This window comes from Eptatretus burgeri, chromosome 6 (genome assembly GCF_056783735.1).
Source record: "Eptatretus burgeri isolate ZD-2024b chromosome 6, Ebu_testis_v1, whole genome shotgun sequence".
In the NCBI taxonomy this organism is placed as follows: domain Eukaryota; kingdom Metazoa; phylum Chordata; class Myxini; order Myxiniformes; family Myxinidae; genus Eptatretus; species Eptatretus burgeri.
The window spans coordinates 95326963-95341962 of NC_140966.1; the positions used below are offsets into that span (position 1 = coordinate 95326963).

The 15000-nt window shown below is 42.6% G+C and overlaps 2 protein-coding genes across 15 annotated transcripts in view; one reads left to right on the forward strand and one right to left on the reverse strand.

Annotated features, from left to right (window-relative positions):
• The window catches only part of LOC147025376 (uncharacterized), an 82678-nt gene that overhangs the window by 30250 nt on the left and 37428 nt on the right, over positions 1–15000 (reverse strand). For 8 of the 14 annotated variants that reach the window (XR_015059485.1, XR_015059484.1, XR_015059481.1 and 5 more), the window contains exon 8: positions 3890–4041. Coding sequence is in view for 8 of the 14 variants with exons in the window: in XM_085886285.1 (XP_085742411.1) it covers positions 3890–4041 (152 nt within the window). In the remaining 6 variants the exon portion in view is untranslated. Of the gene's footprint in view, positions 1–126; positions 648–741; positions 800–1357; positions 1675–3889; positions 4042–15000 lie in introns of those variants that run through there. The other 6 variants (XM_085886283.1, XM_085886281.1, XM_085886282.1 and 3 more) reach the window with 4 other exon arrangements.
• The window catches only part of INIP (INTS3 and NABP interacting protein), a 68530-nt gene continuing 58610 nt past the window's right edge, over positions 5081–15000 (forward strand). Inside the window, exon 1 of the mRNA XM_085886301.1 lies at positions 5081–5104. The gene's annotated coding sequence lies outside the window, so the exon portion shown is untranslated. The remainder of the gene's footprint in view (positions 5105–15000) is intronic.

The following is a 15000-nucleotide window of genomic DNA, read 5'->3' on the forward strand; positions in this document are numbered from 1 at the left end:
CAAACTCTACCATGTGGTGAAGTTTCGTGAAGATCAGTTTGAAATTGTGACCTGTTGGCAATAGACAGATAAACAGACAGACAGACAGACAGACAGAGAGACAAAACAACAAAATCGACTGACCAATATATTTGTAACTTTGAAGTTACATATATTTGAAATTTTTTTTCAAATGACAAACAGCCATGCAAACAGAAAAACAAGGGTGAAAACATAACCTCCATCCGGTGGCGTTCGGTGGCGAAGGTAATGGCATAATACCAGAATGCAATGGACGTGTATATTCACAGGTACAATGATAAAGTGGTAAGGACATTGGATTGGCACCCCAAAGCTTATCGATTCAGAGCTGCCTAAAGGCGGCAAGATTAAGGATTTGGATTTAAGCTTCTGAAACTCTAACTTGTCTCACGAGAGTTCATAGATCATAGGTTTTTGGTAAGCCCTGCACACGATCTGACTGAGAATGGTGGTGGCCGCAAACAAGCTTGAAGACTGACAGCTGATCCAAAGAAATCTGATCAAATTTTAACTTCGCTTATCGCAAAGAAAGTGAGAAAAGCATCAATGAAGTCACCAAAAAATAATTTTATATAAAAATTATAAAGGATCTGAATGATTACACCGAGGGTATGACTTGAGTGCACCTGCGGGAATAGAAACGCTTTGAAATCAGTGGGAAATATTGGCGATAAATAATTAATATCTGTACATTGCTATTAAGGGAGAAGGGCGTATTACCACAACAGGAGTCTCGCTGACGGTACATGGTTTATCTCTCCGATTTGGCGTAGCCTACCTGCAAAGGAAACAGTAAATGTTGGCGATAAATAATTAATATTCGAACATTACGATTAAGGGGGCATAGCGTATTACCACAACAGGTGTCTCAGCTGATGGTACAGGGTTTATCTCTCCGATTTTGCATAGCTTACCTGCGAAGGAAAAGTTCCAACCCGTTTTGGTTTGACCAACAGCCAGAAGGTCCCAAATGAAGCCCCTCCGGTTACTCGCCTGAACCCTAAGAGTACAGTTGGTCACCGCCAACCAACTCGCTTTTCTTTGTCAGGAAATGGAATTTCGTTGTCTCTTTTTTCATGCAGGGATATAATCTGATACGTGCATTCGGTTGATATTTTTGGAGCAGATCCAATGTGCAAGGTACCGTGTCGCTATCGGATTAATAAAACCCCATCTGGTTCAGTAATGACACATCAGAAGAGGATTTGCTGTCTGCCACATCTGGTATATATTCAGTGCCAAGCCACGCTTTGTGGTCGACTCGATGCCCTTTGGGAAAATGCGGATGAGCACTAAAACGCCACCGATGAAACGACAACACTGCACACAAAAGCCCTGAATTTTTTTGGTTTTAATCTAACTGTAGCGGTTTTCCAGAACCACATTACTGTACAAGGAAAAACCCAACACCTTATTGGATAGACCAGGTCATTGGATGTCTGAAGATGTACACAATCAGCTATGAACACAAGCTAAAAATATTGTGCCCACGAACAAAATGGGGACTTATCCGTGCCAGAATCGAGCTCGATTCCTCATAAGCACGGCAGAAGGACGAAGTAAAGATGATTACGTTATTCACTTGTAATGCTGTCAGAAGACAAATGGACGGATGGACGGACATGAACCAATTGCTTCACCCCACTTTTCGCTCTGCGTGTGCAGGGTAATAAAAGTCACACATAGGTAAGGCTTGTATTGTCATACTCGTAATCAGACATTGCTAATCAATAAACTAATGTATTTAAATAACAGCAGAGGATGCTAATGATATGTCTGGTGCTGGCTTAATGGCTAGGGTGGCAGGCTTGGGATCCTAGGGTCTTGAGTTCAAATCCTGCTTTACCATTGAATTAATACCAGGTGGGGTTGACTCAGCCTGTCATCCTTCCGAGGTCGGCAAAGTGAGTACCAGCTTGCTGTAATGATTGAGCCAATTTGAGTATCCTGCGTCGGAGTGGCGACTCGTCCAGGATTGTGCCCAATAGCCCAGGAGACTGCTTTGGCAGCACCAATGCTCTGCACAGAGTATGGTCCCAATAGATGGATGGATGGAAACTAATGACACGACATCCAGCCTCAGCAGTGTAATGGTTAGAGTGTCTTCTCTGAATATGGGAGCTCGGCAGTTCGAACCCCGACAAAGTCATACGAAAAACTTTAAAAAGTACATGCTACTTCCTTGCTTTACGCTCTGTATATAAAAAAAGGATAGAGCATGGACAAACAACCATAGGTTGGCAACAATTGCACAGGCTTGATGGGCCTCCTGCATTGAAGTTCCTTGTAAGGGAACTCGTATATAATATAATGTATAATGCTGAAGGCACAAAATACACCAATGTGGCCATCAAACACCATATAAACCATTCATGAGATGCTGAAGAGATGGAGGGACTGCAAAACGATGGAAAAAAATACATCCCGCAAAATGTCACCTTGTGCCATGATGTTTGAGAGAAATTATGCAATGGCAATGATATTGTCACATTCGTGGGTGGGGGTTCAGTTATTAGAATTAAGGTACATGAGACGACCCGTGAACCCGTTGGGTTCCCGTTGTGAGAGCGGTTGATAAAAAAAAAATCATTCAAAAAAAAAAAAAAGATAGCTCCAGCAAACTATACCGCTGAGGTTGTTTGCATTGATCAAATAATCCCGAAGAGTACTTGACTGAATTGGGAATTGATTTTTTAATAATTTTTTTGTTGCCCGATTTGAACGAAACTTGATATTGCGCGTCAATGTGAAAAAAAAAAAACGCAGAAAAGAAAGTCGAAGAAATTATTGTGCATAATCTTCGAAACACAATTTTAATTATTAATGAACACGGAAGTATTAGATCAAAATTGCGATGTTTATTTTATGCTCAAAAATAAATTGTTTTTTGTCTCTACTAAATGTTGGAGATTTTTTAATAAATTATTTCAAAAAAAAAGATAGCTCCAGCGAACTATACCGCTGAGGTTGTTTGCATTGATCAAATTCTCCCGAAGAGTACTTGACTGAATCGGGAATTGATTTTTTAATATTTTTTTTCGTCGTCCAATTTTAACGAAACTTGATACTGCACACCGCAGGAGAATGGTGAGGAAGGTGGCCATAAAATTTTTGTGCTCTCATGTACCTTTTTGGCTGTATTTCGGGAACATACATACATACATACATACATACATACAAGATGAGAGTTTTCGTAATATATAGATCGACGACCCCACTCATTTTTGTTCACTGAAATTATAAGTATTTTGAACCCTGGATAGGGATAGTTGTTCATGTGTTCTCGCGGCTAGTTTGTCAACTAGTTTGTCCATGTGTTCTCGCGGATGGAGCTAGTTCGGGATAGAGACAGTCCGCAACGCTCTCAGAGAGGATCGAGCTCACATCACGTCCGACTCCACAAGCTGCTGCTGCCCATACTGTATAAACCTGGGACTTTCCTGCCTGCATCCTCAAACTCGCCCGGTTCTTGTGTGTGACGCCTTCGCAGGTCTCGTTAATCTACTGCTCATCGTCAAGTTATTGTGATTATTTATTCATCGTCTCCATCTGGGATTCCCGTATTTGTTGTCTCATCTTAATTAAATGTTTATTTATTTCCTAAGGCCTGTGTGCAAACCATCTTGGCTTGGACAGCAAGCCCTGACTTTACTCCGGCTGCATTCTCCGTGCACATTCTAGCTCATACCGTCATGCGAATGGTGGAGAAACAGTGTACGGATGACATGAACTCACTCGTGCACAAGTAAAGTAGCAACGGACTGCAATTTACATTTCTGGGTACTCAAGTTGGAACCCTTTTGCACCAGGAAGGATTGATTTCAGGAGATTAAAGAAGAACGTAAGCAAAACAAAAAAGTCAGTGCACCTGCTTTGTGTTGGCCAGCGAGGTGGGTGTGGGTGGTGAACGCGTGTTCAGCTGAGTGATCAGAAAGTCTCGTAGCTGTCGACTTCTCTCAACAAACTCCGCCGTGAGATGCAGCTGGGCATGGAGAGCCTCTTGCAACATTGCCGCTGGACCTAGCCAAGCATTTAACAATTCAAAAAAGTTAATTGAGGGAATATCTACACATATATATATATATATATATATATATATATATATATATCTATATATATATATACATGTATTAGCCATGGATACAAACTTTAATTAATAATTACTGCAAAATTATAATGGACTGCTACATGTTTTTGGTGTTATTGTGGTGTGAATTTTCTTGCAACAGAAAGGTGTTTGTTGGTTAGTCCCATATCTGTATAATAAGATGCAGTGTCTGTCATTTTTGCAGCTCCTCCCAAACCACTGGTCGCAAAAAGTTGATCTTCTTCATTCGTATGTGGCACAAGACTGCTGGGTAGCATCATTGGCTGTGGACCGGGCTCTTCAGCTGATGCAATGTCATCTGCTGGTTATGGCAGGAACTTGTAATCTGTTCAGGGTGTCAGCGATAGCTCGCTGAATCTTCGCGAAGGACATCATGGGATCTTTAACGTTCAAAAACAAATGCTGGCAGACAGGACACTCCCGTTTAACGTCCATCCGAGGGACGGCACACACATTGATGAATCATGCCTGTGAAACACTGGCTCGGTGACGATTCAAACCTGGCTGAGTTTATTGCTGGGTCGTGATTCGAACCCGAGCTAGACAGCCTTGAGGTGACTGTGCATACCTCTAGGCCCTCCTGTTAGGCCATAAAGTTGATAATGGTACAATATTAATCTTCAATGACTTGCAGGGTCAAAACAAATTGATTCGGACAAAAACATTACCATTATTCACATCGATAACTATCAGGACAAAGCAAGTGTGCACTGTGCTTCGCGTGCCTTTGTGACAAGTAGCGAGATTCTGCTGATTGACGATGTGACTCGAGGTGCACTAAGATTGTCTCCTGGCAAGTGACGTCAATGCACCCTTATTGGACCTATTTTTACCTCTGCCATCGAAGGTGAAGGAGGTTATGTTTTCACCCCTTTCTGTCTGTTTGTCTGCCTGTGTGCAGGATATCTCAAAAAGTTGTGGACCGATCCGGATGGAATTTGGTGGGCAAGTTGGGTGTGTGACAAGGACGAACTGGTGAGATTTTGGTGAAGATCCGATACGAGTTATTTAATTTTTAAAGTGATTCTTTACCATTGAGAGATTGGGCTCATTAACGATTATATAGCATGATATTTCAAAAAGTTATTGGGTTCGATAGGTTCTCGTGGATCAGGCATTACGTGGCGGAGATATGCGCTCTACCGAGTTCCCTTCTAGTTTTGTTTGTCTTTGCGGTTTACCCAAATGATCCTGCCTCTATAGTCCATAGCTGCCACCAGTTTAAAATCTGTATTAAAACAAAAGTGTGTGAACGAGTGTCTATGGCCATATGTATTTAGCATTCCAATAACATTTCAGAAATGTAAACAGTAATAAACCAGAGTTGGTGTCAAAGCCACCTTATGCTCGCCTCTTTATACATTTATCGTTTTGAAAAGATTAGTCTAATAATATTGGGGGGGGGGGGGTTGGAAATCACTTAAAACATGTAGAAATGCAAAAAAAAAAAAACAATTTCTCTAACAATTTTTTTTTGGGGGGGGAGGGGTTGGAAATCACTTAAAACATGTAGAAATGCAAAAAAAAATTTCTCTAACAATTTTTTCTAATGGCATGATCCAAGTCCAATTGGATCCAAGATCCAATTTCTAATGCCAAGTCCAAAATCTAATGGCATGATCCTTGGACCATACCTAACCCCCCCCCCCACCAAGTTTTGTCGAAATCCTAATCACTTAAAACATGTAGAAATGCAAAAAAAAAACAAAAAAAAATCGAAATTTTGTTGAAAAAAAAGTTGCAAAAATTTTTTTTTTCTCTAACAATTTTTTTTTGGGGGGGTTGGAAATCACTTAAAACATGTAGAAATGCAAAAAAAAAATTCTCTAACAATTTTTTTTGGGGGGGGACCAAGCCCAAAATCTAATGGCATGATCCTTGGACCATACCTAACCCCCCCACCAAGTTTCGTCGAAATCCGTCGAGGAGTTTTTCCGTAATACAAAATATTTAACATTTTCACGCTCATGCTCACGCTCGCGCTCACGCTGACACACGCTCGCGCTCACGCTGACACACGCTCACGCCGGGGGTATCGCTATAGCTCTCTTTTCTTCGAACAGGCGAGCTAAAAATACAACTACAAATAAAACAACAAAAAGTGTGGCTGGGTCCCACACCCTGTTTATCTCCATACACAAGTCTATGTGGCACAATGGCGTATGCTGCCACCTGCAGGACACGCTGGAGGGAATAATCCACCTCCAACAGTCTCAAATGAATGGCAGACAAAAATAATGAGAAACAAATAAATTGCTTATCAGGTGAAAGAACAAATCGACAAAACTAGGATTTGGTGAAATGGCAGACAAAAATGGTCAATGGAGGCAAGTAAAAGATTCTACTTTGGTACAGCTTTATGAGTATGCATTAAAGAGCAGGTTTTGGGTCACTGATGACTTCGCGTGATTTGAAGGTTGTAATCACATTAATAATCGTTGGGCAATTATTTTCTTACATTTGAAACTCAAAATATGCTAAAATTAACTTTTAATTCAAAACTTTTGTCAGTGATCGAAAAACAGTCCGGAATTTACCGAAGATGCTATGACGTCACGTTTTCCGAAAACTTTGTGAACATTCGGAAACAGCGTGTGAACAATGGCGAGATGCGAATAAGAGTGATTTCAGCGGCGATGAAATAGAGTGTGTTCATTCCGATATTGCCGAGGACGAGTCGGAGGATAATGGGAATTTATACTATGGAGTTTCTGGCCCTGAGCCATATAAATTTGAGCCACTTGCAAGTGCCAGGAAACGGCCTATTTCGTGTACAAGTTTCAGGACTGACTGCACGGCAGTTCACACTGACAGACTCCACCAGACAGATTGGTTTGTAGATTTTCATTTTCTTGTTCGATGCATAAAATAATGTAAAGTTTGATTCGTCTGTGACTTGATATAATAATTTTTAACCCTCTAGTCACTCACGAGTCAGATAGAATGAATCAATAATGGACCCAAATATATTATACACCACAGCCTTGGCGTTGAAATCTTTCTGACAGCTGAGCTTGACTCCAGAAAATTGAAGTTAGAATATACCCCAACTTTCAAGAGACTGTTGTGGCATATAAATAACAAAACATGTTTAGCCTCATTGAGAAATATTCTACAAAATTTAGAAAAACAAAGTGGAAAATTGATCAATTTTTAACAATTGAAATGAAATATCCCAATTTGCTGATGCTGTTAAAAAAGTAATTTAATCAACAATAAATTGATTTGTTGAGAAATTTTTTCATGCTTGTGTTTTTCAGAAAGTTTATTTATGTGTTTTTCCATGTACTCTTTAAGAATACATTTCAAGGTTTTTCTCACTTAAACTCAACAATTGATTCTGTGACAGAGCAGTATCTGGAGAACTTGTCAACCAACAACTCATATTCACAGAGTGGTGATCGGATGTGTTTATGCCTTCGTAATCCTCGGCTGTGAAATGGTCACCACAAATGACAATTCTATCCAAAGGGTCCTCTTTACCTGTTTTCTTTGGGGGGGAAATTCGCCCATTTTGTTTGTACAAATCTTATCTACTGCCGGCGAATGTGATTCCTTCAGGAATCGGTGGGAGCGATTACCCGTTTTCCAGCCATTTTCGCAAAACATGACGACGCATGTACGAGGCATGATGTACAAATACCCAAATAACTTTGTTCTATAATAATTAAAAATAAAAAAAAGAATAATATAGACAGTTGCAAGCTCAAAAAAGCAAAAGAACGGCCCGCTCAACTGAACACTTCTTCAATGAGTGAGTGAGCGTCCGCTTTGTTTTGGAGAACTTGACGTCACCATCCATATATAGGCACGCGGCTGTTTTATTCAATGACCTCGAGAAATAACAAATCGGAGTTAAATTTCATCAATTTTCCCAATAGTTAGGCAACCACAATAGTTTGCATCGAACTATTTAATGCACATGTAATCATCTATCTATAATTACAGCAATCTCTGTGTGTCTGTCTGTCTGTCTGTCTGTCTGTCTGTCTGTCTGTCTGTCTGTCTGTCTGTCTGTCTGTCTGTCTGTGACCGCAGTTTCTCGATGACCGCCAGTCCGATCTCATTGAAACTTGCCAGAAATATTGCCGGGGACCCGTGGATGTGCGTTTTCGAGGTTTGACGATCGGACGAGCGGTTCCCAAGTTACGGCCATTTATCTGTCGACCAATGACAAGACACGGTGCTATGACATCACGAATGACATCGCAATTAATGTTTATTTATTTATTTATTTATTTATTTTTGCACGATTGACGGTCCGATCTGATTGAAACTTGCCAGGAATATTGCCGGGGCCCCGCGGATGTGACTTTTCAAGGTTTGATATTAATCAGACGAGCGGTTCCCAAGTTACGGCCATTTATCTGTCGACCATTGACAGGACACGGTGCTATGACATCACGAATGACATCACAATTAATGTTTATTTATTTCTTTATTTATTTATTATTATTTCTTTTTCACAATTGAAACTTGCCAGGAATATTGCTGGGGACCCGCGTATGTGCCTTTTCGAGGTTTGAGAGAGAGAGAGAGAGAGAGAGAGAGAGAGAGAGAGAGAGAGAGAGAGAGAGAGAGAGAGAGAGAGAGAGAGAGAGAGAGAGAGAGAGAGAGAGAGAGAGAGAGAGGCTGCACATACTGGCACTCACCTATGGGCACGCACCTACGGGCACGCCCCTACGGGCCCGTACTAGTATTTATAAATTTTCAGAACATGTTTGGTGACCCGCAATCTGCTCTTTAAATAAAAAGGTAGTACACTTCATCATCCAAAACGGACTTTTCGATCGTTGGACTTCAAAATAAAAATTGCAATGAGTTGTGAGTGTCAGCTGTGTTGTCAGATGTGCTGGAATAAATTTAGGGAAAGTGGAATTAACGAAACATATGGAAGGATCACATGCACAAGAATGAAAAGTCACCATTTCAATTGACAATTGTAACCATACAAATCACAACGCACACACAAGTACACACACACACACACACACACACACACACACACACACACACACACACACACACACACACACACACACACACACACACACACACACACAGTCCACTGCTGCATGCAACGACATCAACAACATCAACAACAACAACAGGCTGAACAGTTTATGTTTTTTATTCCACTGATAGGCCAGATCTGCATCTGGGCTTTAATTAAAATTTAATCGGCTTGTTTCTTATTAACTACCCAACTCATCCACCAAGTTTCGTCCGAATATGTCCAAGACATTTTTAGATATCCTGCTCACAGAGAGAAAAACAGGGGTGAATACACGTCTGTCCACCTGCGGTGGCGGAGTAACAACAACAACAACAACAACTTGGACCGTAAAATGGCACTTGGTAGAGCGCATACCTCCGCCAGGCTGAACTGTTTATGTTTTGTATTTCAATGATGGGGTGCATCTGGATTAGGACCTGAACTAAAATCTAATCGGCTTGTTCTTGTCATCTAACCAACTCATACAAAAAATTTTGACAAAATCCATCCGAAAGCTTTTGACATCATGCTATGTATCGTTTTTGACTTGTCAGGTCAAGCCAGATTAGATCTGTGACCTGCTACAGGTACCATGTAAACGTTTATTGATCTGTTTCATGGTCCGGTTATCGGCTACTAAACCGTCTCCCCCACCGGCTTTTCTTGTGAGGAGGATGTATGGAAATAGACACCCAGCAGGGTTAAAAACAAAACATGTCAAAGGGTGGAGGAGCTCCTTGTGGGCAACGGTCATCCATTTCTAGTGCCAAACTATGTCTGTGGACATCCTCCTACAGTTGGGTGACTTTTTTTTAGGAGGTTAGGGCAGGATTTGCACTCTGGCCACCGTAAAACACTTCATTCAGCAAATCCCACAAATGCAAAGAAAACTGAAAAAACCCACTCCGTGGGGGTAGCTCCGATGCTGCTGCCTTTCTCAGGGCAGCTCACCGGATGACAGGATTGGGCCAAAGCCTTCAGGATCCCCATTCCTTGATGATAGGAGGAAAAGCACAGGGAAAACTTCCTGGGTCAGATTGCGGTGATGTGGTGCTGAAGTGCCGTCCACCAGACGGCGGTCTACTGAGGTTAACCTGAGGTGGTCCCTTTGGGTGGGTGCCTGGAATGTCCTATCCCCAAGAGAGGAGGATCACCTGTCTTATCATTTGAGCTGAAGCGCTGGGACATCGACATTGCAGCACTCTCTGAGGTTCGGAGACCGGATAGTGGTGAGATCATGTTGGATAGTGACACATACTATTGGTCTGGTCACTCTGATGGTTGCCATGCCCAAGGAGTTGTTGTAGCTGTGCCCAATAAGCTGATTCAAATAATAATAGAGGAAACACCAACTGGTCAACGAGCGTATTATGAGACTAAGGATTCGTCACTCATTGGGTGTCATTTCCCTGGACTCTGTATATGCTCCGACTGAGGAAAGTGATCTCACCGTGATGGATGCATTCTGTGCCACGCTCGAGTCTGGGGTTGATAAGTGCCTCAGGCGAGATACTCTTCTCGTCTTGGGAGATTTCAATGCATCGACTGGAACTGATAGGGATGGTTGTGAGATGTGTGTTGGTCCCCATGGGTCTGGAAATGTGAACCAGAATAACACTAAGTTCCTTGACTTTGTAAGAAGTGATGTACTTAGGGTGGCTGGTTCATGGTTTCAGTGCACATGGGCTCATCACTGGACTTTATGTTCCAACGCAGGTGGTGTAGCAAAGGAGAGTGACCAGGCACTCGTTGGTGGTGGCTGGAGGATGATCCAGAACTGCAGGGTCCTCCGGAGTGCTCAGTTCCTCAATGCAGACCACAGGTTTGTTATCGCAACTCTGAAGTTGCAGCTAAAATACGAGAGAATGGTACCATCCCAGCCAAGGTTGGATGTTAGCAAGCTCAAGGATGAGAGGGTAGCTGAGGAGTTTGCGAACAGGTTGAGTGGGGATTTGGAGAGTATCGGTGCTTTGGGGAATCCTGGAGAGTTGTGGAGTGCCTTCAAGACCACCATCCTTGATGTTGCCGGTAGATGTCTTGGAACTCAACGTTGGGGGAAGAATAATTTTGCCTCTCAAGGGAAACTGGATCCCATTGAGAAGAGTGGCAGGGCCAGCCAGGCTTAATGGCAGAGTTGAGCTGCTCAGGGAGTTGAGGCTAATACTTTACGTGCGTGCTGTGGATGGACAAGGAGGCCAATGTGCGAGGAATCTGCGAGGGGGTAGACCATCACTTGTGGTCAAGTGATTCTTGTCCTGCTGACAGGAGAATTCGTGAATTGTGGTCCTTCAAGCCTGTCCCTCGGTGTACTGCATTCAGAGCAGAGTGTGGGTGGCTCTTGACAGCGGAGTCCAAAGTGAAGGCCCGCTGGGCCGGTCACTTTGAGGAGCTGTACCAGACTGATCGACCAGCTGAATTGGACGCCAGGGGTGTTACTATCTCTATTGCTGACCCTCCAACAATCAACTGTGATCCACCTTCGCTTATGGAAACACAGGCTGCGATTAACTGGTTGAAATGGAGTAAAGCTCCTGCCACCCGTGGCACCCAAGCTGAACTTCTCAGGCCTGGTGGAAATGCTGTACTCATGTCGTTGCATGCAGTTCTGTGCTCTGCCTGGAACACAGGCATCATCCCAACCGACTGGAAGAGGGGCCTTGTCATCCCTCTCTTGAAAGGGAAGGGTGATCTCCAGGACTACAACAACTACCGAGGGGTGACACTGCTCTCAGTGCGGGAAAGTTATTTGCTCGGATAATTCTTGATAGGGTTCGTCACCATCCACTTGAGCACTAGCACTCAGAGTAGTCAGGATTTACACCAAAGAGTTCAACGATTGACCGTATCCTTGCTCTTCGGGTCCTCACCGAATGCAGATGAGAGTTTCAGCAGGGGCTGCTTGCAGCCTATGTTGATCTCTGCAAAGCTTTCGATTCGGTGAATTGGGATGCCATCGGGAGGATTGTTGGCCTTCGCGGGCTGACACCAAAACTGATCAATCTGATGTCTGAACTACATTCTGGAACTGAGTGCTGTGAGATGTGGTGGTGCCATCTCTGACTGATTTCCAGGTGTTGGTGGAGTTTGTCAGGGGTGTGTACAAGCCCCCACACTTTTCAGCGCTTGTATGGACTGGATTCTTGGGAGGATGTCGGAGAGATCAAGCTGCAGTGCATCGTTTGGGAATGTCAAGATCGCAGACCTTGATTTCGCAAATGATGCAGTCATCTTTGCAGAGACTCTAGATATCCTTTTGGGGGCCCTCGAGGTTCTGAATGAGGAGGCGAAGTCGCTGGGATTACCGGTTTCCTGGGTCCAAACTAAAATTATTTTTGGCAGTGTACTGTTTGAGTTTGTGTCAAGCAAAACCACCTGCCAATCACTGTAGCTGCAAGCCATCCAGCAAGCCTGTGTCAACCATCCACCCCACCCTTGCCCCTACCTCCTGATCATTACAACTTAACCTCGAATCAAACTCCACACTCCCACCAAGTCGCTTGATCCTGGTTCACCCTTCACAGGGTTTGGTGGGACAGTTGTGCATGAGTACAGGGATATGCCGTTGCAGGCAGTGGACTCCGCCATATGGGTGGGTTATAAATGAAAGTCCGTAGGTGCTGCAGGAGTGAATAAGAGTTAGTCATCGAGTAAATCGGTCAACGAGTGAAGAAGAGTCAGTCTATAAGTTTCAGATGGTGAGAAAGACAGAGCTGAAAGGGTTTCCGGAAGAATGCGAGCCAACTTTCACCAACCATATTCTGCATCAGTTGAACTGGACCTTCCCCACAAACCTGCCTGCACCCAAATGTACACCTTAGAAGCATGGCAACTGATGGATGCCACCTTTGGAGGCCACATCTCCAACCCTCCATTTTATTTGCCCTATCTTGAAGTTAATGGAATTATGGAATCAATATATATATATATATATATATATATATATATATATATATATATATATATATATATATATATATATATATATATATATATATATATATATATATATATAGACCTCCCATGCTCCTCAAGCCAAAAATGCTGCATAAAGCAACCAAGAAGGCCTACGCAAGGAAAGTGCTATGCTGTCTCAAACCCTTCCCAGAGTTCCTCCACAGGTTTAAAGGTCAGTTCAGGTCAGGTATGGGAGCATGCGCCAGAGCGGCACGTCACTGCGTCCACTTTCCCCTGGTACTCCTGGAGCCTCCGTCTGACCATCCCCCAGGCAGATGCCTGGCCCATCCCCATCTCCTTGAGATGCTAATCAACCTGCTGCAACCACGAAGCACGTGTATATATATATATATATATATATATATATATATATATATATATATATATATATATATATATATATATATATATATATATATATATATATATATATATATATATATATATATACACACACACACACATATAAATATACAGTAGACTAGGCGTAAGTCGTGACCATCGGGACCGAGAAAAAAGTGACGACTTAGAAATGTGACGACTTACGCGTATGCGAACATTCATGATGACTGTGGGGTGAAGGATGAAATCGCACGTGGCCTGGACACTTATGTGTGAGAGCCGGCTATTGTACCAAAAGGAAAACACAATCCTCGGGGCATAGGTGGGGGTGAGTTGGTGAGTTGGAAAGTGATCAAGCAAAGATGGAATTCATGAATCAGTTTATCAAAAGTAAAGATAATGAACAACTCTGTAAGACAACTCGTATACCATCGGTGATGGTATGGTGACAAATTACATGACACACAGTCATCGTGGTGATGATTACCACTCAATGCCTATGTGTGAGTGCGGTAATGTACAAAACAAGCCAATATAAAACCATGATCGGACTTCAACACTAAGCTCGATCGATCCTTTACTTCTTCGTGAAGTAATCCGTTATGTTTGACTGCCTCAAACTCTTGGGCATCTGGTGCATGAGAAAGGATTCAAACCGGTCATTGTATTCCATGATGTTGGCTGGGCAATCCTCCACCAAAAGACAGTATCGGCCGTATATTTGGCCGAAACGGCCGAAACCGAATATTTGGCTGAGCCGACATTTGCCGAAACCAGATGAAGAGCGCGTCAACGACATCTTCAAGGGACACACATTTCACGCATTTCACACTTCCCACCGGCCTCACGATCTTCTCCACTTGTCCAAATATCTTGCCCTTATTATTCAAGATATCGTTCAATGTCTGCCATTTGATGTCCAACTTCTCAGCGATGTCTGTTTTCTTCATCAGTGGATTTGCCTCGCAAAACTGGATAACGTCGTATTTTTCTTGGTAGGTTTTAGTTGTAAGCTTACGCTTAGTCGCCATTGTCCTGCCTGAAGTGCGATCAACGCGTGTACGCAGTTATAAATAGCCTATCACTAGCGGTGTACACCAATGAGCGAGCATCACGATTCCATGAAATCGGGCTTCTCATGAGGCAGCAGTTCCGTGTGACGAGTTAGGAGTGGTAATTTACTTGAGTTTCCATTACGTGGGAATGGACAACATCTGACGACTTAGACGAAGTGACGACTTACAGAGGGATGACCCTTTATTCAAAGGGATTTAACATGAGATAAATTCGGGACTTTTTGACGCTGCCGACTTAGGCGAAGTGACGAGTTACACGCTGCCGACTTACACCTAGTCTACTGTATATATATATATATATATATATATATATATATATATATAGATATATATATATATATATATATATATATATATATATATATATATATATATATATATATATATATATATATATATATATATATATAGATATAGATAGATATCTTCTTCTTCCTCTTTCGGCTTGCTCCCGTTAGGGGTCGCCACAGCGGATCAACCGTCTCCATTTCGCTCTATCCTCC